This window comes from Gopherus evgoodei, chromosome 22 (assembly GCF_007399415.2).
Source record: "Gopherus evgoodei ecotype Sinaloan lineage chromosome 22, rGopEvg1_v1.p, whole genome shotgun sequence".
In the NCBI taxonomy this organism is placed as follows: Eukaryota; Metazoa; Chordata; order Testudines; family Testudinidae; genus Gopherus; species Gopherus evgoodei.
Window position 1 is genome coordinate 14,963,586 of NC_044343.1, and position 26,325 is coordinate 14,989,910.

General features: G+C 44.9%; 1 protein-coding gene across 1 annotated transcript in view; it reads right to left on the minus strand.

Annotated features, from left to right (window-relative positions):
- FBN3 (fibrillin 3) overlaps positions 1 to 26,325 on the minus strand; it is a 239,039-nt gene that overhangs the window by 207,700 nt on the left and 5,014 nt on the right. The window contains exons 3-5 of the mRNA XM_030540813.1: positions 24,402 to 24,500; positions 10,880 to 10,975; positions 5,571 to 5,666 (exon numbers count right to left, since the gene is read on the minus strand). Coding sequence (XP_030396673.1) covers positions 5,571 to 5,666; positions 10,880 to 10,975; positions 24,402 to 24,500 — 291 coding nt within the window. The remainder of the gene's footprint in view (positions 1 to 5,570; positions 5,667 to 10,879; positions 10,976 to 24,401; positions 24,501 to 26,325) is intronic.

Sequence of the window (26,325 nt, forward strand, 5' to 3'; positions counted from 1 at the left end):
CTAATATATGCATGTACCAATGAAATAGCAGCTAAATGAAAGCTAATAGATTATAAGAATAGTCTCTCTGTTTTTAAGTGTAACAGATATTCTAAGACCTTGTGAATGGGGGCTGAAACTGGATCTACACTTCTATTTTCTGCCCATATAGTGAATCTTTTCCATTTGGAGTCATAACACCTACTAGTAAAGGGTTTCCTAGCAATAACAGCAATTTGTTGAACCTCAGAGGAGGTTCTATTTCCGAGAAAGTCCGAGCAGTTAGGTGTAGAGGTTTGAGGTCTGGGTGGAGCACTGTCCCCTGTTGCTGCGATAACAGTGGTGGATAATAAGTCAGTTACTATTGTTGTCTCAGCCACCCCAGATCATCCTGGCAAAATCCTGCTTTGCTTTGGTTAGAACTTTGGGAATTAAAGAGAATGGGGGAAATGCATACATGAGATCTATTCCCCAGTTTAGAGGAATGCGTCTGTCACAGATTGGCTGTCTGTCCTCGCTCGTGAGCAGAAAAGAGTGCAGTTTGCATTGAGTCTGGTGGCAAACAGGTCTATAGGTGGGACTCCCCAATGTCTGAAGATAATCTCAACTGATGAATTCTCTAGAGATATTCATGCATAGATAGTGAGGCAATCTGCTAACTTGTGTTCTCGTGCAACACATAAAGAAATTGGGATAAAAATTGTTATGTATGCACTGATCCCATAGCTCCATCGCTTCATTGCACAGATGGGTTGAATGAGTCCCTCCTTGTTTGTTCACGTAATAAACTTCATTCATGTTGTCCATGGCAATCTGGATAGCTGTTTTGCATATCTGTGGGAGAAATACTTTGAGAGACAAATGGATTGCCTGCAGCTCCCATATATTTATATCTAACCAGAATTCTTAGAGACTCCAAAGACCCTTTACTACCTGAGTTTGAAGGTGTGCACCTCAGGCTATCTTGGCTGCATCCACGGTTACTATTAATTTCAGATGAGGCGGGTTGGATAACACTCCATTAAACACTCTCTGTGGATGTTGCCACCATGTTCTAGAATGAAGAGTTTCATGCGGTATTGTAATTTTCTTCAGCCTACTCTCTGGATTAGGACTGAAATTCTTCAGAATCCAGTGCTGAAGTGACCTCATTCAGAGCCAGGCATGGGGATTACATATGTCATCCATACCATGAGTCCTAGCAGCTTCAGAAAAAGCCCTGTCATTTGAGCCAGCTGTAACGTCAGTTAATGTATAGAATCAGTTATTTTCAAAAGCCTCTCTCCCGATGAAAAGCCCCTCCTTTAACACAACTGAAGATCGCCTCATGAAGGGACTCTTGAGATGAAATAAGTGACTTTTTCTTGTCTATGATGAGACCCCGGGTTCTGAATAGACAACAAGTGCTCTGAATGGCTGCCTCTTATTCTTCCTTTGTTAGCCCGTCAGCAACCAATCGGCCAAATACAGGAAGACAGAAATGTCTTGCATTCTCAGCTTCGCTGCTACTGGAGCTGAACATTTGGTAAATACTCTAGATGCAGTGGAGAGACTGAAAGGTAAGATTCTGAAGTGAAAGTGGTGTAAACCAGGGACAAAGCATAAGTATTTTTGGTGAGATGGTCTGATGGTAATATGGAAATATGCCTCTTTGAGGTCAAGAGCAGTAAAATCAATCTAGAGTAGACAAGGAGCGAATGATTAGACCCAGGGAAGGAATCCTGAACTGAAACTTCCTGATATATTTGTTTAGAACCCAGAGATCTAAAATTGCTCTGAAGTCTCTGTTCTTTTGGAGGATTAGGACACGTCTACACTTAAAATGCTGCATCTGAGCAGCTGCGCCGCTCTTCTCTGCAGGCAGCTTAGAGCGTCTTTCTTAAAGCTCTACAGCTGCCCTGATGCAGCTGTATCATGGCAGAGCTTTAAGCAGGCAGCTGGGATCTCTCCTGGTCGTTCCCGGTGAGGGGCAGCTATGTGGGTGAGAGAAGGTCTCCCGCTGACTCAGCACTGCCTACATGGGGGTTAGGTCAGTATAACTACATCGCTCAGGATTGCGGATTTTTCATGCCCCTGAGCAATGTAGTTATATCAGTACAGGTCTGTAGTGTAGACAAGACCTTAGAAAGTAATGGGAGTAGAACTCCTTGTTCTGGAAGTCAAGGGAACTCATTCTGTAGCTCCCATGTTCAGAAGAACTTGTGCCTCTATCCATAATCGTCTCTCCTGGGAGGTTTCAGAGTAGCAGCCGTGTTAGTCTGTATCCGCAAAAAGAACAGTAGTACTCGTGGCACCTTGTACTCCTATTCTTTCTCCTGGGAGAGGTTCCTGGACAGGGACGGGGTGGGGGGTTGTATCCATAGGTGCAGAACAATTTTTAGGGTGGTGGAGGGGGCTGAAAGCAATTGAACCAAACTGTAAACCTTGAATGTGATGGAACACCCTTGAAGCCAAGGGGTGCTGCTGCACCCCCAGCACTCCTAGTTCCAGCACCTATGGTTGTATGGAGGGAGTGGTCGGGATTGGGTGGTATAACCTTCTTTTATCAAATACAAAACTCATCTGTCTGAAGTGATAGTTGTTCAAGCCGGTCTCCAAACTGATATACTAGAATTGGTTTGAGGCTCTTGACTAACATGTCAAACATGAGGCCTGACATGTGGTAAAGTAAATGCAGCTGAAGGATTCTGTGTACACATCTGCAGTTTGAAGGGTTTCTTTCTGTTATGTGTCTGTGAATATGTTTGTTGCTGATGGTGCTGCTGATGTTATAGTTCCTCTGATAAGAGACAGACGAAAAAGGTGGTAGATACTGCCTGTGATATCTGAACAACAGAATAGAAGATCTTCTTCTGAAAGGTGGCATGAGTCCTTCAGTCTACCCAGTGTGTCATCAGTCTTTATAATAAATAAACGGAGTATCAGAGCGGTAGCCATGTTAGTCTGGATCTGTAAAAATAAGCCATCTCCTTCGAAAGGTAAATCTTCTATTTTGGCCCTGGTATCCAATAGGAGAGAAGATGAATGTAGCCAAGCATGTCTATGAAGAGATATTGCCATTGTCAATGATCTACAGGCAATATCAGACACTCCAAACAATGCCCTAAGGGCATGTGTGGCTACCTTTTGGCTTTCATTAATCATGGCTGATGTTAACTTCCTTTGATCCTTTGGTAGATGTTCAGTGAATAGAGCCATCTTCTCCCACAGTGGAAATTGATATCTAACCATCACCACTTGGTAGTTGGATATACACATATTTAAGAATACAGAAGAAAATGATTTTCTACCCAAATAATCTAATTTTCTTCCTTCTTTATCCATTGGGTAGAAAATCTTGGTTTTTGAAAAGTAACTGCTATGACCAGGGAGTTTGGTTGAGGATGTACATGAAAACAAGAGAGCCCGTTCTGTGGGATTTGATACAATTTATCAACCTTTCTGGAAACTGGTTGGCATGAAGATGGCTTGGACCAAAGGGACTATGCTATTTGCTATAACATTTCTAATGTGGGCAAGGAGACTTTAGGTTTCATTGTCAAACCTAAGATATCAAATACCAGATGTGAAGTCTCCTTTAATGCTACCTATGGTCAATTCAGGGTTGATGCCATCCTATCCATCTATTCTTGGAACCGAATTGCATCCTCAGAGGGAATCAAAGCTGTTGGTACTCCCTCATTCTTACCAGCAGATGAACTGCTCTGCAACTCTCTTAATCATAAAGAAACATCCTTGGAAGTCCCTCTTGATATTCCTCTTCTGAGGTTACTTCCTTTTCTGCAGTGGAGGAATAATGCAATGGTCTTGGATGTGGGGCTGACAGATCTGGACATCTCCTTTCTGTTGAACTTGGTGTTCCGGCCCTGAAGAAACCTGTCTTCCAGCATGCAAAGAAAAATGAGGAACTGGCCAATATGGCCATAGCATTCACAGAGGCATAGGGCAGTCCTGCCAGCTTTTTCAGTATCATAGTCTACAAAGGCTAGCCAAGGAATTTGGGCTCTCTCCTTGTCGGAACACTTTTTCAGTGAAAAGAATGTCCAGTCAATACCTGTACTGGATCTGGTTGAAGCTCTGAACTCAGATCCGATCCTGGCTCCAACACTGAAGCCATTGATGAGACCTACGGGGTAAGGACTCTAAAAAGAGAGGGCAGGGAAATGATCTTCCCTGGTAACCCCCTGCAGGGTGGAAGTGAAAGTGAAGCTGAACTTTCCCTGAAAACTTGTTGTTTTGGTCTTTTGTTCAGAAGAGATTGCATCTCAGTTAGATCTGTAGAGGGTGTGGATCCAGGTGCATTTGAGCTGTCACCTCAGTTATATGCTGTGGGTTCTTTGTTAACATACCCTTGGGTCTTGATCTCAGGTTTATTGTCTTGGGTGCATCCTGAGGTCTCAAGTCGTTCAACTTCGGTTCTACCCCATGCGAGCGATTAGAGGAGCTGCTGGACACATGCTTAGACTTTCTTTTCCTTGGAACTGAGGAAGATCTGTTGGGCATATCTTGTGGATCCTTATGACATTTGTTCAGATCCGGGACTGATGTAGGTTGCATCATGGTTGAGGTCGGATCCAAGAGGACCACTGGAACCTCAGCTGACTTGGAACCAGAGCCTGGTACTGAAGCCAAAGCTCTTATCTCCGATCTGGATGACTCTTTGGCTCCAGCAGTAGACAGAGCTAACTCCAGAGTCTCCTGCTTTTGAGTTCTCGGATCCTATAGGCTTAGCAGCTAGCCCCTCCTTTTACAGAAGGACCTGCCGTCTATTTTGTCTGTGGATGTGTGGCATCTTTGGCAGTGTGCCAGCGAGTGATTTTCACTTAAGCATGTTAAGCATTGTACATGTGCATCACAGGAAAGAAAGACAGCTGGACATGACACATCTTGTTTGGAAGCCGTTTTTTTTCACACTGATGTCTGTCATAGTAAGTAAACTGTTTGTTCTACTGTTATCTATTTCTAATCTATCTTTTAACAACTGTAACCAATACTAGCTAACTAACTACTAAAATACAGCTAATTACTGACCTACATGTATTATTTTTATTATTATTATTTTTTATTTGTATTTTTATTAGGCTACAGCACTAGCGACAGAGACAAATGGACAGAAAGGGGTTCATAGCCTAATGCTGCAGTGGTTGGAAGGAATTGAGATGGCAACAGCACCAATGCCCCCGACCCGCATGTAGGCTGGGGACAGGAGGCGAGAGGTCAGGCATTTCTAACAGGTGCTGTGACTAGAAAGTTCTATCATCCTACCTCAGTGCAACCCAAGAGGGGAATGTGCGGAGGACACTCCAAGAAGAACTGATATTTTTATACTCATTGACGGATGAGGTTAGAAATACTGAATAGCTACCTACTGTCCATCCTGTGCACTGAATGAGGCAGGAAGCCTATGGAAAAAGTAGTATGTGATCATGTAATTTAAAGACATTAATATAATACATGCACACAATGGGAGCCAAATTAGTACTGCATGGGTAAACTTAACTAACATAACTTCTGAGGGCTTGAATTTGAAACCTTTTATGTTCTTTTTTGTAGTTACATCAGTGATAGTAATATAATAAACTGCTCCTTACCCCTCTCACACTGAGGGCCAGTGAACCCGTAGACACAAGCGCAACGGTTGGGTCCAATGCACCGACCTCCGTTCTGGCAGCCATTTTCACAGACAGCTATTCAGAAATAGAAAGATGGGTAAGATTACACTAGGCAGTGGTCTAACAAAGTACATCAGGAAATTCTGCTCTAATGGAAAAACCCATGATGCAAGATGCATGACAGCTGCAGAATTTGAAGCATCTCATGTTTTATGTTAGATATTATTTGTAGTTCAGGGATCTTTCCCACATACTGATCCTAAAGAGAAAGGTATGTTATTTTTTTCAGCAAGGCAACTCTGATTTCTTCCTGCTTATGAAGAAATCAATTATAAGTGGACTAGAAACCAACAGCTCAGTCAACAGAGAGTTTTGCTAGGTGTTAGAATCTCAGTTAATACAGCTTAGCTCTGTGGTCCAATAACGAAGTATAAAATTAAAAACTGTGAAAAGGGAAAACTTGTGCTGGACATGCCCAAATCTGAGCAAAATGGGGCATGTCAGAAGTCAAGTAATCATTAGGGATGTTGATTAATCGCAGTCAACTCACACAATTAACTCAAAAAAGTTAATCATGATTAAAAAAATTAATCGTGATTAATCCCAGTTTTAATCGCACTATGAAACAATAGAACACCAATTGAAATGTATTAAATATTTTGGATGTTTTTCTACATTTTCAAATATATTGATTTCAATTACAACAGAGAATATAAAGTGTACAGTGCTCACTTTGTATTGCATGGTAAAAATGATAAACAAAAGAAATAGTATTTTTAAATTCACCTCATACAATACCGTAATTCAATCTCTTTATTGTGAAAGTGCAATTTACAAATTCGTTCCGTAACTGCACTCAAAAACAAAACAATGTAAAACTTTAGAGCCTACAAGTCCACTCAATCCTAGCTCTTGTTCAGCCAAATGCTAAGAGAAACAAGTCTGTTTACATTTAAGGTAGATAATTCTGCCCACTTCTTATTTAAAATGTCACCAGAAAGTGAGAACAGTCATTCACATGGGACTTTTGTAGCCAGCATTGCAAGGTATTTACATGCCAGATATGCTAAACATGTGTATGCTTCTTCATGCTTCGGCCACCATTCCAGAGGACATGCTTCCATGCTGATGACGCTTGTTAAAACAATGAGTTAATTATATCTGTGACTGAACTCCTTGGGGGAGAATAGTATGTCTCCTGCTCTGTTTTACCCGCATTCTGCCATATATTTCGTGTTATAGCAAATTTGGATGATGACCCAGCACATGTTGTTCATTTTAAGAACACTTTCACAGCGGATCTGACAAAACGCAAAGAAGATACCAGTGTGAGATTTCTAAAGATAGCTACAGCACTGGACCCAAAGTTTAAGAACCTGAAATGCCTTCCAAAATCTGAGAGGGACGAGGTATGGCACATGCTTTCAGAAGTCTTAAAAAAGCAACACTCCAGTGCGGAAACTACAGAACCCGAACCACCAAAAAAGAAAATTAACCTTCTGCTGGTGGCATCTCACTCAGATGATGAAAGTGAACATGCGTTGGTCTGTATTGCTCTGGATTGCTATTGAGCAGAACTGCCATCAGCATGGACACATGTCCTCTAGAATGGTAGCTGAAGCATAAAAGAACATGTGAATCTAGAGCATCTGGTATGTAAATATCTTGCAACGCCGTCTACAACAGTGACACGTGAACACCTGTTCTCACTTTCAGGTGACATTGTAAACAAGAAATGGGCAGCATTATCTCCTGCAAATGTCAACAAACTTTTGTCTGAGTGACTGGCTGAACAAAAAGTGGACTTGTAGGTTCTAAAGTTTTACATTGTTTTATTTTTAATGCAGTTATTTTTTGTACATAATTCTACATTTATAAATTCAACTTTCATGATAAAGAGATTGTAATACAGTATTTGTATCAGGTGAATTGAAAAATACTGTATCTTTTGTTTTTTAAAGCGCAAATATTTGCAATCAAAAATAAATATAAAGTGAGCACTGTACACTTTGTATTGTGTGTTATAATTGAAATCAATATAATTGAAAATGTAGAAAACATCCAAAAATATTTAAATAAATGGTATTCTATTATTGTTTAACAGTGCAATTAATTGCGTGATTAATTTTTTTAATCACTTGGCAGCCGTAGGAAGACCAGGGATCTTTCTCACACACTTGCAGTGAAGAACCAAGGACAAGCCTGACTGGAACTCAGTGACACTAGCAGCAAGTTGATGTAGTGATCTGTAACATTAAAAGAGCATCTGGCTACCTGAGTGGAAAATCCTGAATCCCAAGGAAAAACAGTGGGCAAAACCTAGCGTAATGGGACATGTCCCTTCAGAACAGCAGTGAGTCTATAGGGCGATGCTGGGAGGTTCACAACATGGTTATAAAAGAAAAACAATTTTCTGAGATATCACTTGACAGCAGGTGCACAGAGCCAAATGGTCAGAGCTGTCTGCCTCCCCACTAGAGTGAAACAACCACCCTTTGACTGCTTTCAAAAATGGCTGCCTTCGGGTGGGAGGTGAACTCTGCAGATGCACCTCTGAACTCTGGGTCTGTACTGACCAAAGACAGCAATTGTGAGTAGGGTGCAGAAAAGGAGGAGCACGTTAAAGGGATTTTTGGTTGCAGGACTGAGGAACCTGAGAGAAAAGGACACAGCCCACTTACTTGGGGGTGGGCCTTTTGCTCATGGTTTATGTTTATGAATCCTGTTTGCCGTGTTTCCCCAAATTAATGCTGAGTTACTTCCCTCTTTTTATTAAAAGTATGTGCAGGGGGTTTTCTACACTTAGACTGTGCTTGCTGAGAGGGGCCCAGGGTGTGGTGTGTAATTATCCCAGGTCACTAGGTGGGGCCTCAAGCCGGTTTTGTGTTGTATTATTGAAGAGGAACCCTGAGATACTGAATCCAGCCCTTGTTGCTGCCAGCTCTGAATGGCAAAATGGTTATAGTTGGTTTGACAAATCCATGCTGTTACTTTTCACTTGATTGTCTTCTAGGTGTTTGCAAATGGATGGCTTAATTGTTTGCTCCATTGTCTTTCCAGCTTATTGGTCTGTAATTTCCCAGGTTGTCCTTATTTCCCTTTTCATAGATTGCCACAATATTTGCCTTTTTCCAGTCCTCTGGAATCTCTCCCGTCTTCCATGACTTTTCAAAGATAATCGCTAATGGCTTAGCTATCTCCTCAGTCAGTTCCCTGAGTATTCTAGCATGTATTTCATCAGGCCCTGGTGACTTGAAGACATCTAACTTTTAATTTTTAACTTGTTCTTTCCCTATTTTAACCTCTAATCCTACCTCATTTTCACTGGCATTCACCGTGTTAGACATCCAATCACCACTAACCTTTTTGGTGAAAACCGAAACAAAAAACTCATTTAGCACTTCTGACATTTCCATATTTTTTTGTTATTGTCCCCCACTCACACACACACCCCCATTGAACAACAGGCCTACCCTGTCCTTGGTCTTCCTCTTGCTTCTAATATATTTGTAGAATGTTTTCTTGTTACTCTTTATGTCTCTAGCTAGTTTAACCTCATGTTGTGCCTTGGACTTTCCAATTTTGTCCCTATGTACGTGTGTTATTTGTTTATAATTTATTTGTTTGTAATTTGACCTAGTTTCTACTTTTTGTAGGACTCTCGTTTGAGTTTCAGATCATTGGTTAAGCCAGAGTGGTCTCTTGGCAAACTTTCCATCTTTCCTACACAGTGGGATAGTTTGCTTTTGTGCCCTTAATAATATCTCTTTGGGAAAATGCCAACTCTCTTGAAGAGTTTAAGGCCAGAAGACACCACCAGGTCATCCTGTCTGGCCTCCTGTATATCAGAGACCACCAACCTCACCCAGCCCCTGCACACTGAAGCCAACAACTGAAATAAGACCAAGGTGTTACAGCCCACAGCAGACTAGACTATTATGTGCCGAGAATAGGAGACAGTGAAGTGCACCAAAGAGTGGGTGATTCCACCAGAGGCAGGGAAATCACACCTAACTGCCTGCCCGTGGGGGGCAGAACTAGATCAAGGGCATATAACATGCCACTGTGTCATAGCAATAAGAAAGCTGATGCGTGGAAACCAATCTGACTCACCTGTGTGTTAGTATTGGTAAAACAGATATTAGAGTTAAAAGAGTGTGTTCAGTGTTCAGACTTTAAGAAATGCTTATAGGATGCTGTATGTATTGATTTTTCCTATAATTTCTGCATTCCATGTTACAAGGTAACATTTAAGTGTTTGCTCTTTAACTATAAAAATGTTAGCTAAGACTGTAAGCCCCCCAGTCAGGAGAGAAGTATTACCAACTGTGAATGCTAGTTTGCCACAAAAGGTGTCATCTCCTGCCCAACAAAAAAAGGACACTGGGCAAGCTATAATGGAACATCAGAGGACAAAAGACTGGTTGCTTCCCCCTCACTGACGAAAGGGGAACATCCATAAGCTCTTGTTCCATCACAACTTGAATGTGTCTCAAGGACATAAAAATCACTGTCAAGGAAGAATTGTTATCACTGTGCTGCTTGGAATTCAGAGAGGGCAGTATTTCTAAGTATAAGCAAGGGATCCCCAAGCTGCTTGGCTTGGGTTACCTTAAAGGACATATAGTGCTTGCATAGAAGTGTCTATTCATTTTGCAACCTAAGACCGAATCTCATTTGTGTGTGTGTAGGGTGTCCAGATATCCTGATTTTATAGGGACAGTCCTGATTTTTGGGTCTTTTTCTTATATAGGCTCCTATTACCCCCCCACTCCCTGTCCCAATTTTTCACACTTGCTGTCTGGTCACCCTATGTGTGTGTGTGTGTGTGTGTGTGTTTGCCTGTTTTAACCTTGTAAATAACTCATTTTTTTTTTAGTTAATAAATCTTTCATTAGTGTTATAGGATTGACTACAAGAGTTGTCTTTGGTCTGAGACTTGGGGTAAGTGACTGATCCTTTGGGACTGGGAGTAACCTGAATATTCTTGTGAGTTTTGGTGTAAGCGACCATCTATCACAAAGTGAAGCTTGTCTGCGTGGCAAGATAGTCCACAATGCCCATGAAAACTGTCTGTGACTCCGCGGGAAGGCTTTTACAGGGCTTTAGGAGTGCACACCTGTGAGTTGGTTGGAGAAATCAAGGCTGTTCCAGCTGGTAGTAGGCGCTGTCACTGTCTGCAGAGTTGGCAATGGAAGAGCTATTCACCTAGCCTCCTGAATGCAGCACTGCCATTAACACAAAGGCCCCAGAGGCAAACAACTCAGGAGGGACATATAGGTACTCACGTTGCCCACAGTAAGTTCCAGTGTATCCTTTCTGGCAGAGGCAGGATTCCTCATTGCAGCTTCCTCCATTCATGCACCTGACATTGCAGGTTTGGACTGTGGAGGAAAGCAGGAAAACTTGATGAGAGGCCATCTTCTCTCTGTGGAGCTACAAACCACTCCACCAGGCAAACAGGGACCTCGCACCCTCACATGTGGTGCTGCTTTTTAATGTGACAGCAGCTCACGGTAGAATCAAAGACACATGCCCAGCTCCCATTAAATTCAATGGAAAGACTCCCATTGACTTCCCATTGGATCTGAGCCTACGGGGTTAGAGCCATTAATGTCTTGGATAGCTACTGAGGATATTCTATAGACTGACTATCTCTGGGTTTCTTACACCAGTAAATCCCATTGTCTGCCTTTGTTCCTGTGACGAACTGGGAATGTTCTTAATGTTTTCTCTGAATACTGTGGGGGGGCCTCAGTTCCTTGCCAACCTTCTGTCGCCTAGCAACTAATGGCCAGGCAATTCCACCACTGCAAGGGGATGCTAAAGGTGTGGGAGAACAAAGAGGTCAGGTGACCTCCAGGCCTGGGAAAGGAACTGAGCAGAGAAGGAGTGGGTGGAGGGGGTTATTAGTCTGCAGCTGGCTGAGGACGAGGAGTGAAGTGCAGACGTGGGGGTCTGGCTCACTGCCCCCCAGAATGGATCCGGCCGAGGGGTCCCATTTGCTGTACCTGCAAGCTCTGTTTTAGACCGTCTTCCTGTCATCTAATAAACCTCTGTTTTACTGGCTGGCTGAGAGTCACGTCTGACTGCGAAGTGGGGGTGCAGGACCCTCTGGCTTCCCCAGGACCCTGCTGGGGCGGGCTCGCTGTGGGAAGTGCACGGAGGGGCAGAGGATGCTGAATGCTTCAAGGAGAGACCCAGGAGGTGAAGACGTGTGAGCTTCTTGCCCTGAAGATAGTCTGCTCCAAGAGAGAGGAGGCTCCCCAAAGTCCTGACTGGCTTTGTGGGGAGCCAATCCAGAGCATCGCCCAGGAACTCTATGACAGTTCCATACACTCAGGGTTCTATTTTTATTCTCATCGTACATGCCTGTAATGAATTGATGAGTTGGGAAAAGCCACAACCAAAAAAAATTATGGCCAATCCTTCCCCAGAGTGAGACACCTCTTTTGTCTAGGCCATCTCACGGGGTCAGCGCAGGACTGTTCCCCACAAAGGGCCTGAGCTTCAGCTGGAGGAAGTAGGCATCATTCCCAAGATGTCAAAATAATCCACCTAAGGATCTGGCCCATTAGATTTTCCTCAGATTTGCCCTGTCCTTCCACAGCCTCATAGGAGCCATTGTTTGGAAATATTGCCCGAGATTTATCCCAGCTGTTTCTGCTTTGAATTTAATTCCATACCTCTTAGTTCCACCACCTGGTACATTCCTGACCAATTCCTCTCTCTCTGCACATATTCAAGGAGACGTATGTTAAAAACTGTTCTCTTTTTTCCTACGCAATCCAAAAGATAAATCACATCTTAAAAGGAGGACATACACTTTTAACATGGGTCCATACAAAGCCCTTTTGTCCATACAGAAGGGAGTTGTAACCGGGCTGAACTTCCCAGAAACATCTCTGAGAGTGGTTGCGGTGGCTTTGCCTCCTCACTGCACATGAGACATCAGCTCCAAACAGACTGGGGGCAGCGCATGCTACATATCTGCGCAACGGGCAGTAGGAGATGTGAGTCAGCCTGCACAGCCAGATGCATTGCACATGCTGCAGCTACCCTGGGCAGGCACAATGCCTCCTAGCACCACTGCCTATGTGGTGCCCGCCCCATTAGAAGATTAGGGTTGGAAGGGACCTCAGGAGGTCATCTAGTCCAACCCCCTGCTCAAAGCAGGACCAATCCCAACTAAATCATCCCAGAAAGGGCTTTGTCAAGCCTGACCTTAAAAACCTCTAAGGAAGGAGATTCCACCACGTCCCTAGGGAACCCATTCCAGTGCTTCACAAACCTCCTAGTGAAATAGTGTTTCCTAATATCCAACCTAGACCTCCCCCACTGCAACTTGAGACAATTGCTCCTTGTTCTATCATCTGCCACCACTGAAAACAGGCGAGCTCCATCCTCTTTGGAACCCCCTTCCAGGTACTTGAAGGCAGCTATCAAATCCCTCCTCATTCTTCTGTTCTGCAGACTAAACAAACCCAGTTCCCTTAGCTTCTCCTTGTAATTCATGAGCCCCAACCCCCTGATCATTTTTGTTGCCCTCCGGTGGACTCTCTCCAATTTGTCCACATCCTTTCTGTAGTGGAGGGACCAAAGCTGGATGCAATACTCCAGATATAGCTTCACCAGTGCCGAATAGAAGGGAATAATCACTTCCCTCGATCTGCTGGCAATGCTCCTACTAATGCAGCCCAATATGCCATTAGCCTTCTTGGCAACAAGGGCACACCGCTGACTCATATCCAGCTTCTCGTCCACTGTAATCTCCAGGTCCTTTTCTGCAGAACTACTGCTTAGCTAGTCAGTTCCCAGCCTGTAGCGGTGCATGGGATTCTTCCTTTCTAAGTGCAGGACTCATCATATTTCTTTTGGCCCAATCCTCCAATCAGCCTAGGTCACTCTGGACTCTATCCCTACCCTCCAGCATATCTACCTCTGTCATCTGCGAACTTGCTGATGGTGCAGTCCATCCCATCATCCAGATCATTGATAAAGATGTTGAACAAAACCAGTCCCAGGACCAGCCCCTGGGGCACTCTGCTTGATACAGGCTGACAACTAGACATGGAGCCATTGATCACTACCTGTTGAGCCTGACGATCTAGCCAGCTTTCTATCCACCTTATAGTCAATTAATCCAGCCCATACTTTTTTTACTTGCTGGCAAGAATACTGTAGGGGATCGTATCAAAAGCTTTGCTAAAGTCAAGATATATCACATCCACTGCTTTCTCCATATCCTCAGAGCCAGTTATCTCATCATAGAAGGCAACCAGGTTGGTTCACCCCATTCACCTACCTGTCCACACTGCTCTCCCTGCACAGGCCTCAATAGCTTCCTAAATGGGCACATTTTGCATCTTTCCTGTTGGAGTGCATCCCTTCAAGTACTTAGGAGCTCCAGGAATAGGAGAGGGACTCCTGGGAAGCCTGAAGGAGTGAGGGATGGCATTGGAGATCTGAGGAGTTTGCATCTGAGGAGCTCAGCATATTTGCTCTGTATTTATTTCATGCATTTCCAGGGAACCTCTTACAGTGTGTGCTGCAGCTCATGCTGCTTTTCTGTGGCCAGAGACCAGGCCCAGTTTAGATGAAGGCTTAAGCAATAAGCTGACTAAGATTGGGGCTTCAAAATCACTACCTAGACTGTCAGACACTTGCTAGTCTCTACTGAAAATGGGGTTGGTTCCAAAGCTTTTTTGTCCTCTAGTCCCCGAGTTGAATGGATCTAGCCTCACTGTGCTCCAGTGAAACCACACTGGGAAAACAGCTGTGTGAAAGCCATTTCCAAGGGCTGCACAGTGGCACTGCGGAGATTTGGCCACCTTCACATGCCAGTTCCTGTCACCCCCTTTTTCTTAATTTGTAGCTTCCTGCACTCCACACCCACCACTGACAGCTCCTGGAACAACTGGGCTTTTATAGTGATTGGTAGGGCCCTACCATGAAAAACACTTTATGGACCATGAAACCTGGCATAAGTACTTTTTGTGTACTTTTACCCTATACTGTGATCATAGAATCATAGAATATCAGGGTTGGAAGGGACCTCAGGAGTCATCTAGTCCAACCCTCTGCTCAAAGCAGGACCAATTCCCAACTAAATCATCCCAGCCAGGGCTTTGTCAAGCCTGACCTTAAAAACCTCTAAGGAAGGAGATTCCACCACCGCTCTAGGGAACCCATTCCAGTGCTTCACCACCCTCCTAGTGAAAAAGTTTTTCCTAATATCCAATCTAGACCTCCCCCACTGCAACTTGAGACCGTTACACCTTGTTCTGTCATCTGGTGCCACTGAGAACAGTCTAGATCCATCCTATTTGGAACCCCCTTTGAGCCCCCTAATAATTTTTGTAAAAAGCAACAATGATTCCTGTGGCACCTTAAAGACTAACAGATGTATTGGAGCAGGGGTAGGCAACCTATGGCACAGGTGCTGAAGGCGGCACGCGAGCTGATTTTCAGTGGCACTCACACTGCCTGGGTCCTGGCCACCAGTCCGGGGGGCTCTGCATTTTAATTTAATTTTAAATGAAGCTTCTTAAACATTTTAAAAGCCTTATTTACTTTACATACAATAATAGTTTAGTTTTATATTATAGACTTACAGAAAGAGACCGCCTAAAAACGTTAAAATGTATTACTGGCACGTGAAACCTTAAATTAGAGTGAATAAATGAAGATTCGGCACAGCACTTCTGAAAGGTTGCTGACCCCTGTATTGGAGCATAAGCTTTCGTGGGTGAATACCCACTTTGTCAGACGCATGACGTGTATTCACCCACGAAAACTTATGCTCCAATACATCTGCTAGTCTTTAAGGTGCCACAGGACTCATGGTTGCTTTTTACAGATCCAGACTAACACAGCTATCCCTCTGATACCTAATCATTTTTGTTGCCCTCCACTGGACTCTTTCTAATATGTCCACATCCTTCTTCTAGTGTGGGGCCCAAAACTGGACACAGTACTCCAGATGAGGCCTCACGAATGTCGAATAGAGGGGAATGAGCATGTCCCTCGATCTGTTGGCAATGCCCCTACATATATCTACTACTCCTCCCAGTTTAGTGTCATCTGCAAACTTGCTGAGGGTGCAATCCACGCAATCCTCCTGATCATTAATGATGGCACAGTGAGGCTAGACCCTTACTATACTATCTATACTGTAACGTAAAGGAATACAAAATTAAAAAGTGTTTCTCACACTGGGGGTCCTGACCCAAAAGGGGGGTCACAAGCCTATTGTAAGGGTCACAATATTCCCACTTCTGCGCAGCTGCTAATGACGGTGCTTACCTTCAAAGCTGGGTGGCTGGAGAGTGGCAGCTGCCGGCCAGGTGCCTTGCTCTGAAGGCAGAGCCACCGCCAGCAGCAGCGCACAAGTAAGGGCCGTATGCTATAAACACATCCAGGAAATTTGCTATTCATTTCATGACCAAACGTGAAAAATGTGTTATTTCTCTGCAATTTAAGTAGACCCCTAATTCTGGAAGAACCTCAGAAAGCTCAGAAGTTTAGGTTAAGATTTGGGGAAGGACCCAGGAGTCTAGCTGTTTATACAAAGCTACCCTAACCTATGGTGGGTTCTTTATTCCACCCCCCTCTCAATAACACCCAGACTTCAGCAGTTTAGCAGGAACTTCGGATGAAGGCTGGGTGCTAGGGCTACCTGAATTCTTTGAGGGGGTCAACAAGCATATGGACATGGATGATCCAGTGGATATAGTGTATTTAGATTTTCAGAAAACCTTTGACAAGGTCCCTCACCAAAGGCTCTTAAACAAAGTATGCTGCCACGGGATAAGAGGGAAGGTTCTCTCATGGATCAGCACATGGCAGCCACTGACCCAGACATTGGGAAAGGATAGCCTCTGATCCATCCCCTTGTGCCCAAGGTCCCATCACTTCCCTTCTGCTCCCCTTCTTCTGCTCCCCCTTTTTCCCCTCCCCCACAGGAGCCCAGATCACACATACCGGGGCCCCTAGACCCAGCTCCAGTGCTTCTAGTAGCTGAGTGGCATGGCTGCAGAGCCCCCAGCCCTAGTCTGCCCAGTGGCAGTGCTCCCAACCTCAGTGTGCCCCAGCCCCAGCCACCCTGAGACCCTGCGGGAGGAAGGCCAGCCAGTCCCAGCCAGCCTGGGCCAGCCAGAGCAGAGAGCTGGGAAATGCAGGAGGAGGCCTTGCCTGGAGGCCGAGCATAGGTGGGGCCACACTAAGCTGTTTGGAGAAGCACAGCCTCCCTCTGCCTACGATACCTGTCGCCCATGGATCAGCAACTCATTAAAATATAGGAAACAAAAGGTAGGAATAAATGGTCAATTTTCAGAATGGAGAGAGGTAAATAGTGGTGTCCCCCAGGGGTTTGTACTGGGACCAGTCTATTCATCTGCAGATGATACAAAACTACTGAAGATAGTTAAGTCCAAAGAAGACTGAGAAGAGTTACAAAGGGATCTCACAAAACGGGGTCACTGGGCAAGAAAATGGCAGAAATGCAATGTTGATAAATATAAAGTAATGCACATTGGAAAACATAATCCCAACTAGACATATAAAATGATGGGGTCTACATTAGCTGTTACCACTCAAGAAAGATCTTGAGTCATTGTGGAGAGTTCTCTGAAATCATCTACTCAATGTGCAGCGGCAGTCAAAAAAGTGAACAGACTGTTTGGACTCATTAGGAAAGGGATAGATAATAAGACAAAAATATGTTGCCTCTATATAAATCCAGGGTAAGCCCACATCTTGAATATCACATGCAGATCTGGTCGCCTCATTTCAAAAAAGATATTTGGATTCGGAAAAGATACAGAAAAGGGCAACAAAAATGATTAGGGGTATGGAATAGCTGCCATATGAGGAGAGATTAGTAACACTGGGACTTTTCAGCTTGGAAATGAGACAACTCAGAGGGGATATGATAGAAGTCTATAAGATCATGATTGGTGTGGAGAAAGTAAATAAGGAAGTGTTATTTACTGCTTCTCAGAACACAAGAACCAGGGGTCTCCAAATGAAATTAATAAGCAGCAGGTTTAAAACAAACAAAAGGAAGTATTTCTTCACACAATGCACAGTCAACCTGTGGAACTCCTTGCCTGAAGACGTTGTGAGGGCCAAGACTATAAGAGGGTTCAAAAAAGAACTAGATAAGGTCATGGAGGATAGGTCCATTAATGGCTATTAGCCAGGATGGGCAGGGATGGTGTATCTAGCCTCTGCTTGCCAGAAGCTGGGAATGGGCAACAGAGGTTGGATCAGTTGATGATTACCTGTTCTGTTGATCCCCTCTGGGTAAGGTGACCATATTTCCCAAAGAGAAAATGGGACACTCCCAGCTGCTCGGGTTGTCAACCATCCTGGAACCCTGCCTCCCCCCATGCTGGAATATCTCCTTTTGAAAAAAAAAAAAGTCGGGATGGCTGGGACAGGGCTTAAAAAAGAGATTGTCCTGGACAAAATGGGACATATGGTCACCCTACTTCTGAAGCATCTGGGACTGGCCACTGTTAGAAGACAGGATACTGGGCTAGATGTTCTTATGGGATAAAGGCCAATATTTCCGAAAAGGTTCCTGGCTGTTACTTTCCTGGTCACACTCTTCCCTGGTGTAACCACAAAAAGGAGCATGGATTTAGAGCAGAGCTGAATTTGCTGTATGTGTATTGAAGCCTAGGCAGCCTCAGTGTGAAGCCAACACAAGCAGAGGAATTTGTAGTCATCAGGATTTTATCTGTCTATTATCTATGTCAGGTATTTATAGGGCACCAGTCACCACAGCATCTAGGCAAAGAAAGGTGAAGGGTTAACCCTAGTTAACTGTTACTCTGGTTAGATTAGACTGACAACATATTTGTAATGAGAGCTCTGCCAGTAATCGGCAGTGTGTTTTGATTATCACTATCCAAGTGTCACTTGCAACTTACTTTTCCACAAGCAACAATGGTGACCCTAGGTCATGACAGAAAGGAGCCAGTGGCTTTTATTGCCTGCCTTTGGCATGCGGCTGGCCTGCTTTCCCTCCCTGAAGCATTAGTGATCAGTGCAAACCCAAACACCCCTCCAGTACAAATGCCAGACCCCAGGCACACTCCTCCTGGGGAGCTTACCCGCCAGAGTGCATTGTGAAATCTTTCCCTGCTGACCCAGTGGAATGCTAAGCACGTGCCCAGACATATAGACTGTATACGCATTCTCTGCATTCCTGCGAGATTGCTAACATATGGCCACCATCCTCCCCGGGAAGCATTGTGATGGGCTGGGGTGCAGGGGAGCACACACATTCCTGTATGTGCTGCAGTTTTTTTGGGATTCAGCAGGACTGTGGCACAACGTGGCACTATAAAGTCAGCATTCCAGGCTTAGCCTTGCAGTTCCTTCCCTGAGTTAAAGGAACACCCGGCATGTGGTTTGAATTGTGGGGACTGTTTCCCTATGATTGGATCAGTGGGCAGTTCATAATGGGTTTTCCACTGAAAAGTAAATGTAGCAACAGATCCCCTGCCAGTCTATAGCAATGTTCCGCTGAGGAGCTCAAAAGGACTTTCAGGATCTCAATAATTTCTTCCTGTCAATGGGAACCAGCCTTCAGTGAGACTTACAGCCCTGCCTGTAACTGAATTCCGTTAGGTGGCGATTGTCTCTGGACAGGCTTTTGAAGCACCAGAGAAGGTTCCTTCAGACAGACAGGCTGAAGGGAGAACAGCCCAGGGCAGGGCCGTCCTTAGGATTTATGGGGCCCTAGGCAGTATTATTAAACTGGTGTCCCTATGCCGGATGGCAGCCCAAGCTCACAGCCTGGTGGGAGAGGGGGAGGGGGAGGAGGGACTTGACAGCAAAGGATAATGAGATGCCCAGCCTGCCTCATGGGGGCGGAGAGTCACAGTTCCCCGCAGAGACTTCCATGCACTCTCCCTCATGCAGAATGGACATGAAGAGAGTACCTAATTAAAAGCACTAAAATTTGGGAATAAAAAATGTCAGTCACAGGTTTTTTGATATGCCCTGAAGTTTCTCAGAGATTTATTTGCAAAAACTTCATAGTAAGGGTGAGTCAGCTGTCCTGCTGAATACAACATTACATATAATGGAATACATGATGCAGCTCTTCTCTGTTTTACATTTTCTTCATCAGTATTTCTAAGTTGAATTTATATTTTAAATGTACTCAAATCCTAAGCCAGCATTCCAGATTACTACATATTTAACTCACTGAAACAAAGACATTCTTTTAAATTAATCAGAGAGGTTTAGTGTGTTCATAACAATGTTCATTGCTTTTAGAAAAAGGGAACAGTAATTTACTTTGTGTGATCTCTATAACAAGAGACATGGTTATGAAATTTCACCAACTTTAAAAAAATATGTTTTCAAAGATTTTAGGTATAACAAGGATTTTGTCTTACTAAAGTACTGATTTTGCTGGAGCGTTCTTTTAAAACTAGTTTGTCGGATAGTCAGAAGTAAAGAAAGGGAACTCTTTGTCCAGCTATCTGGAAGGGAAGGACTGTTGTCCCTTTAAGGACTCTCTTCAGTGGGGAGTGAGGGGAGAGGTGGTGAAGGGATGGACAGAAAGGACAGGAAGACTTGGAAGCACTTTTTTTTTTTTAACTATAGTAATTAAAATGTGTATTTTAGATAAGGGAGGTCTTTTGAAGGATTTATTTAAAAAACTATGTGTGAAGATCCACACATTTAAGGCTAAAGATGATTGTGCATCTAAAACTCTATGCAAGCATTTTTTAGAAATGTGATTTTATAATCTTCACCAGCTCACTAATGAAATATTTTTACAGCAAATTTTAAACTAAGGTCCTGTAGACTGACATGTTCTGTGTAAATATTACATTAATGCACAACTGTTTTTGTCAGTAAAGTCAGAAACTGACAGTATAAAAATTTATTTGGGCATAAGCTTTCGTGGACATCTGATGAAATGGGTTCTAGTCCACAAAAGCTTATGCCCAAATAATTTGTTAGTCTTTGAGGTGACACAAGGACTCGTCCTTGTTTTTGCTGATACAGACTAACAGGACTACCACTCTGAAACCTGTCAGTATATACCTTGGGGTTGGCAAATGCCTGTTAAATGGCTTTATTACTCCTTGAATGTCTCTTTAACAGTTTCAATGTTGTGCTAATAGGTCTGGCAGGCTGGAGGTTTTTTCACTTTTAACTACTAGATTCCCTCCCAAGGAAGACTCATCAGGCTAGAGCAGCCATCTGCGGGAGCCTGCAGGAAGGGTCAGAACAGGGATAGGAAAACAAGAGGGTGGACACTAAGACCCAGTGGTGCCCCAAATTTTCAGGTGCCCTACGCAGCTGCCTATGTTGCCTATGCCTAAGGACAGCCCTGGCCCAGGGCCTCTGGAGAGCCCTGTCTCCTGGTGTCAAAGCGAGGCTAGCTAATGCCTCAGCACAGCACAGCTTTGAGTCAGGGTGTCTCTACAAACAGAGAAAGAGGAGAAATAAGCATATATATGCGGATTCAGGGGAGTGCTAGCTCTAGGGGACGATTTTGCTTCCATTGAACCGTGGCAAAACTCCCACTAACTTCAGCAGGAGCCGGACTGGACGCAGCGAGAAGTGGAGACGGGGAAGTGGTGTGGAGTACGTCTACATTGCAGGAGGTGATGTACCAAGCTAGCTCCACTAAGAACAGCAGTCAAGAGCTGTATAACTTTGCCCAAGATCCTGGTGGCCAGCCAGTGCCGCTGGGACTTCGCTGCTCTTGCTATCTGAATTAGCTAGATCAAAGCTAGTGTGGTTATGACTACATGTGCACCTCTGATTGCAGGGTAGACATAACGTTCGAGTAGCTGCAGTGAAATTGGCTGAACGTTCAGCACATGCTTCGAGGCGCCTGGACCACTTGCAAAATCAAATACATTCCAATATTTGTGTTGGCAGGAATTGTTGGTTTCTCATTACTTTGAAAAGTTGGGGAAAACCAAGCGAGTGGCTACCAGCAGTGATCACGGAAGCAGTGATGTCTAGTGGTTTGAGCAGAGGACTGGGGAGCCAAGATTCCTGAGTTCTAGTCCCAGCTCTGCCACTGAGTCCCTGTATGACTTAGAGCGAGTCTCTCTGGCCCAGCGTGTCAGGTGGGTCTAATAATGTAGCCACCATCCGAGAGTGTGGTGAGGCCAAACGGATGAGTGTTTGGAAAGGGCTTTGGGACCCATGAGTAACAGACATCGAGACATGGAAATCAGCATTAGGGGCAATGCTCTTAAGCAGCCAGTTGAGCACTTGTGAAAGTACCGGGGCGCACACAGCTTGAGTTCTGCAATATTCATTTCTGAATGTGACTTTACTTTAAATATAGGAGAGTCTGTCTGGGAGCCATAGCACAATCATTGCTGACTGTCATGATGTTATTGCAAGTCACATTGTATTTGAGGGGTTTCTTAAAGCCCCAGTTCCTGAAGTCAGGTAATTATGTGAAACTCTCGGCTGTTTTTAAACTACGTTTGTTGTCCCTCATGGTTGCAGAGAAAAGCTGGAAAACATGGTTCCTAAAGGCTCAAAAACCAAAAGGCAAAGAAAAAGAGGAATACTCGGAGGCTGAAAGAGAGCTGGCTGCAGACATGCCATTTGAACCGGCTGGAACCTTTCTCGCTGTGGCTGCCTGACAAAAGCGAGAAGAGGGTGAGGGTGCATTTTACAGTATGAGGCAGTTTTGACCCACAGTTACTCCCATATTACAGCAAGGGCAGTGCCACAGGAGGAACTGAGAGCAGAACTGGCATTTCCAGGCAAGCTGGGATAAAGAGTTACACGACACACATGCAGCACTGGATAGAGAAGTCAACTTTGCAGAGGCTACGCTCGTATTTGTGGAAGTTTTGGCAAATGTATCTAATTCCATTGAGATGGCAAAGTAATCCTGCCCCTGCCGTCTCAGGAGACAGAACCACCAGCTTTCATGCAGGTTCCTGTTGCATCCAATTCCCTTCCCTTTCATGTGTGTGCATGTCATGAGATGAGCTGCAGAGTGGAAAGAGGTAACCCACAGGGAGCTCGTTTTCCACAACCAGCCAGCAACTGCAAATGATCAACATAACAAAGCAGCCAAGCCAGACCAGTATGTGCTGGTGTCCATCCTGCAGCAGATGCCAAGATCCTGGCAATGCAACCCAAAGCTGGCCCTAGGGGCCTGGAGGAGTGATGTTTCCCACACAATGGGTGCTCTAGCCCCCTTGTTCAGACTGTGAGAAGGGAAGAGTGTGCTGTGCGGAGGGTCATTAGTAAATGAATGGCTGTTGTGTCAGTCATTTCCAGAAGCCCTGAACACATCTGGCAGAGATGATCATGAGAACATGGTAATATACTGACCCCTGACAGCTCCCTGCTTTCTGGCTATTTGACTGGTGCTGTTTGTTTCAGATGTCAGAGCTGCCCAGTTCTCCACAGTTTAGTCCTTTGTACAGGTCAGCTGGGAACACTGACCAGTTTAGTGTTTCTCTGGCTCCTGGCTCATTGTGGGGTGGACTGCACATGGAATCAGAGAGCAATCTGTGTGCATTAAGAAATAGCTGTGGCATTAAAGAGAAGGCTTTATGGTCCCCTTCTTTTCCACGGCTCCACTCCTCATGCAGGTTCCTAGGGATCCACAGCGCTAAGCCAATATCTTTTGGCCTTTTCTATTTTTAATAATTCTCAGTGTTCTCATTTAAGTGCCTGGAGTGTGCAGTTAGTTCACTGTGTGGATGATTTGGGGCTCCCGGGGGTTCACTCGCATTGGTCACAGAGGTCAGAGAGCAAGGCAGGAGGAAAGGAGAAGCATTTTTGTGATTCCTGACTCCCCAGTGTATGACCTTCAGATGTCATCTGAGCCGACCCGAAACAGCCAGACATTTCTTTCTGACACCCAAATCATGGCCTAAGCCAATCCTTTTAGCGCTTGCTTTAGATAGACAGCACTTTTATTTCCTACATAAACATGGCTAACAAAGTGTTTAATCACCAGGAACAGTCAGCAGTAGATGGACTTTCTGGCAAACCAAGTTGTGAATGCTTTGTCACAGTGAGAACTGGCTCTGAGAGATGCTCTGCTGGAATTCACTATGCCAAGGTGGCTCACTGGACTGTAGCAGAAATTACAAAGTAATTAATTTTCTTTCAGCACAGAGAGGCAGTGAGGAGCCCTTCATTGAGAGCACGGCTGGGGTTTATGGCCTTTGCAATTCCTACTTCGTTTAGAACTGGAGCTCGACAAACAATGGTTTTCTTGGTTCACTGGTAATTCCAAAAAATAGGGAGGGGGAAATAGTGTCAGGTTGAACTGAAACCAAAGTTTTTAGAAATTTTTGATGAATCTAAAGTTTTAAAAAATTCATTGTGAGTCAAACAAAACATTTTGTTCAACCCAAAAGAAACGTTTCGTTTAGAGGTAAGAATTTTTAAAAGTTTTTTTATTTTAAAAATGTTAAATTTAAGGACATTCTGAAACAAAAAGTCATTTCAAATAGAAAAATCAAAACATTTTGTTTCAAAAAAATGAAAAGTTTTGATTTTGGGGAATTTTTTTTTATTTTTTTTTTAAGCCAAACAATAGGGTAAAATCTCACAAATTTCACAAAACGATCTGGTGGTGCCAAATCTGCATTTTTCACTGGAACAAAATTTTGTTCAACATGTTTTGCACAGCTCTACCCAGAATCTGTACTGCTGGCTCCCAGGAACACAAACTATTTGAGGACAGCTTACGGAGCTGCCCCCCGGTCTGGTTGGGTGCTCTTGGACATAGACAGTCAGCATCAGGGTGGGACTAGCAATCATCTGGTATTCTCTTACCTCCACCAGAGCCGCAGTTGGGGGACAGCTGCCCATTAGAGCACGTGCACATATTCGGCCGTGAACAAAACCCATCGCCACAAGAGTTCCGGCAAATTGCTGGAGAGAGACAAGAAGAAAGTGAACAGTGTTGCCATGCGGTGCCATGCGCATATGGCCTGCTTTCAGAATTTCCAAGGCCAGGGAGGCGCTCTGTGAGCATCTAGTCTGACCTCCTGCACAACACAGGCCAGAGACCTGCCTCCCAAATCCCTTGAAACACATCCAATGTCCTTAGCTGGGCTATAGGTGCTACGGCATGAACTAGCGTTGTCAACTTACTAATCGCATAAAACCAAACACCCCTGACCCGCCCCTGTCCCACCCCTTCCCCAAGGCCCTGCCCCTGCCATGCCCCTTCTCTGGGGTCCCAGCCCCTCTCACTCCATCCCCCCACCCTCCATTGCTTGCTCCCTCCCACCCTCACTCACTTTCACAGGGATGGGGCAGGGGGTTGGGGTGCAGGAGGGGAGTGAGAGCTCCAGCTCGGAATGCAAGCTCACGGGTGGGCTGGGAATTCGGGACTTGGGGTGTGGGAGGGGGCTCAGGGCTGAGGCAGGAGGTTCGGGTATTGGAGAGTATGGGGTGCAGGCTCCAGGAGGGAGTTTAGGAGGAGGAGGGGACTCCGGGCTGGGGTACGGGGTTGGGGTGAGGGAAGGGGTTCGGGGTACGGGGTCCCGGTGGCACTTACCATGGCTCCCAGGAAGCGTCCGCCAGATCCTTGCAGCCCCATGGCTCATGGGTGGCCAGGGAGACTCCGTGTGCTGTCCTTGCGCCCACAGGCACCACCCCCACAGCTTCCACTGATCATGGTTTCAAGCCAATGGGAGCTGCAGAGCCAGCCCTCAGGGTAGGGGCAGCATGCAGAGCCTCCCTGGCCGCCCTGCACCTAGGGGCTGCAAGGATCTGGTGGCCACTTTTGGGAGCTACACAGAGCCAGAGCAGGCAGGGAGCCTGCCTTAGCCCACGGCCCCACTGCACTGCCAACTGGACTTTTAATGGCAGTGCTGACTGGAGCAGCCAGGGTCCCTTTTCAACCAGACATTCCAGTGGAAAACCAGACACCTGGCAACCCTAGCGTGAACCTGCTCACGGTGAGGATTAATATTCCTCTAAAGAAGATAAAAGCTTCCATGGCTGCTGGACATTGCTGAGCAGCACATGGGAACACCAGCCTGAGCAGAACAGCAGCTGGAAAGGTTGCACTAGCCCCCTAGGGCTGACAACCTTCCTGGGGACACACTCAGACTGAGGGATGAGGGGACACGATGTTTCCTTTGGACCTAAACCTCCCAAGTCTTGTCCTCACATAGTTCCCCCCTCCCAGTGATGGTTGGGACGGAAGAGATGCACAGCACCAGCTCTGCTGGTTTCAGGTGATTGTCAAAGGCTATTGTGGTGACAATTTGCCTTGGACCAAGTTCAAAAGTGTTGTCAAGATTTCTATCTTTCCAGTGAAAACTTCAGAACCCTGGGGGGTGGAGCATGTCTGCGTAACTGAGACCCTCCTTCATCTGTGAGACCTGTGGGTCAGATCATAGAGTCATAGAATCATAAATTCCCAGGCCAGAAGGGATCATCGTGATCATCTGCTTTGAACTCTTGTATCACACAGGGCAGAGAACTGCCCCAGAATACCTTCTAGAGCAGATCATTTAGAAACACATCTAGTCTTGATTTACAAATTGTCAGCGATGGAGAATCCTTTGGTAAATTGTTCCAGTGGTTAATTACCCTCCCTGTTAAAATTTTACACCTGAATTTGTCTAATTTCAATTTCCAGCCCTTGGCTCATGTTAGACTTTTCCCTGCTACACAGCAGAGCCCATTATTCAATAGTTGTTCTCCCTGTAGATACTTATAGACTGCAATCATCACCCCTGAA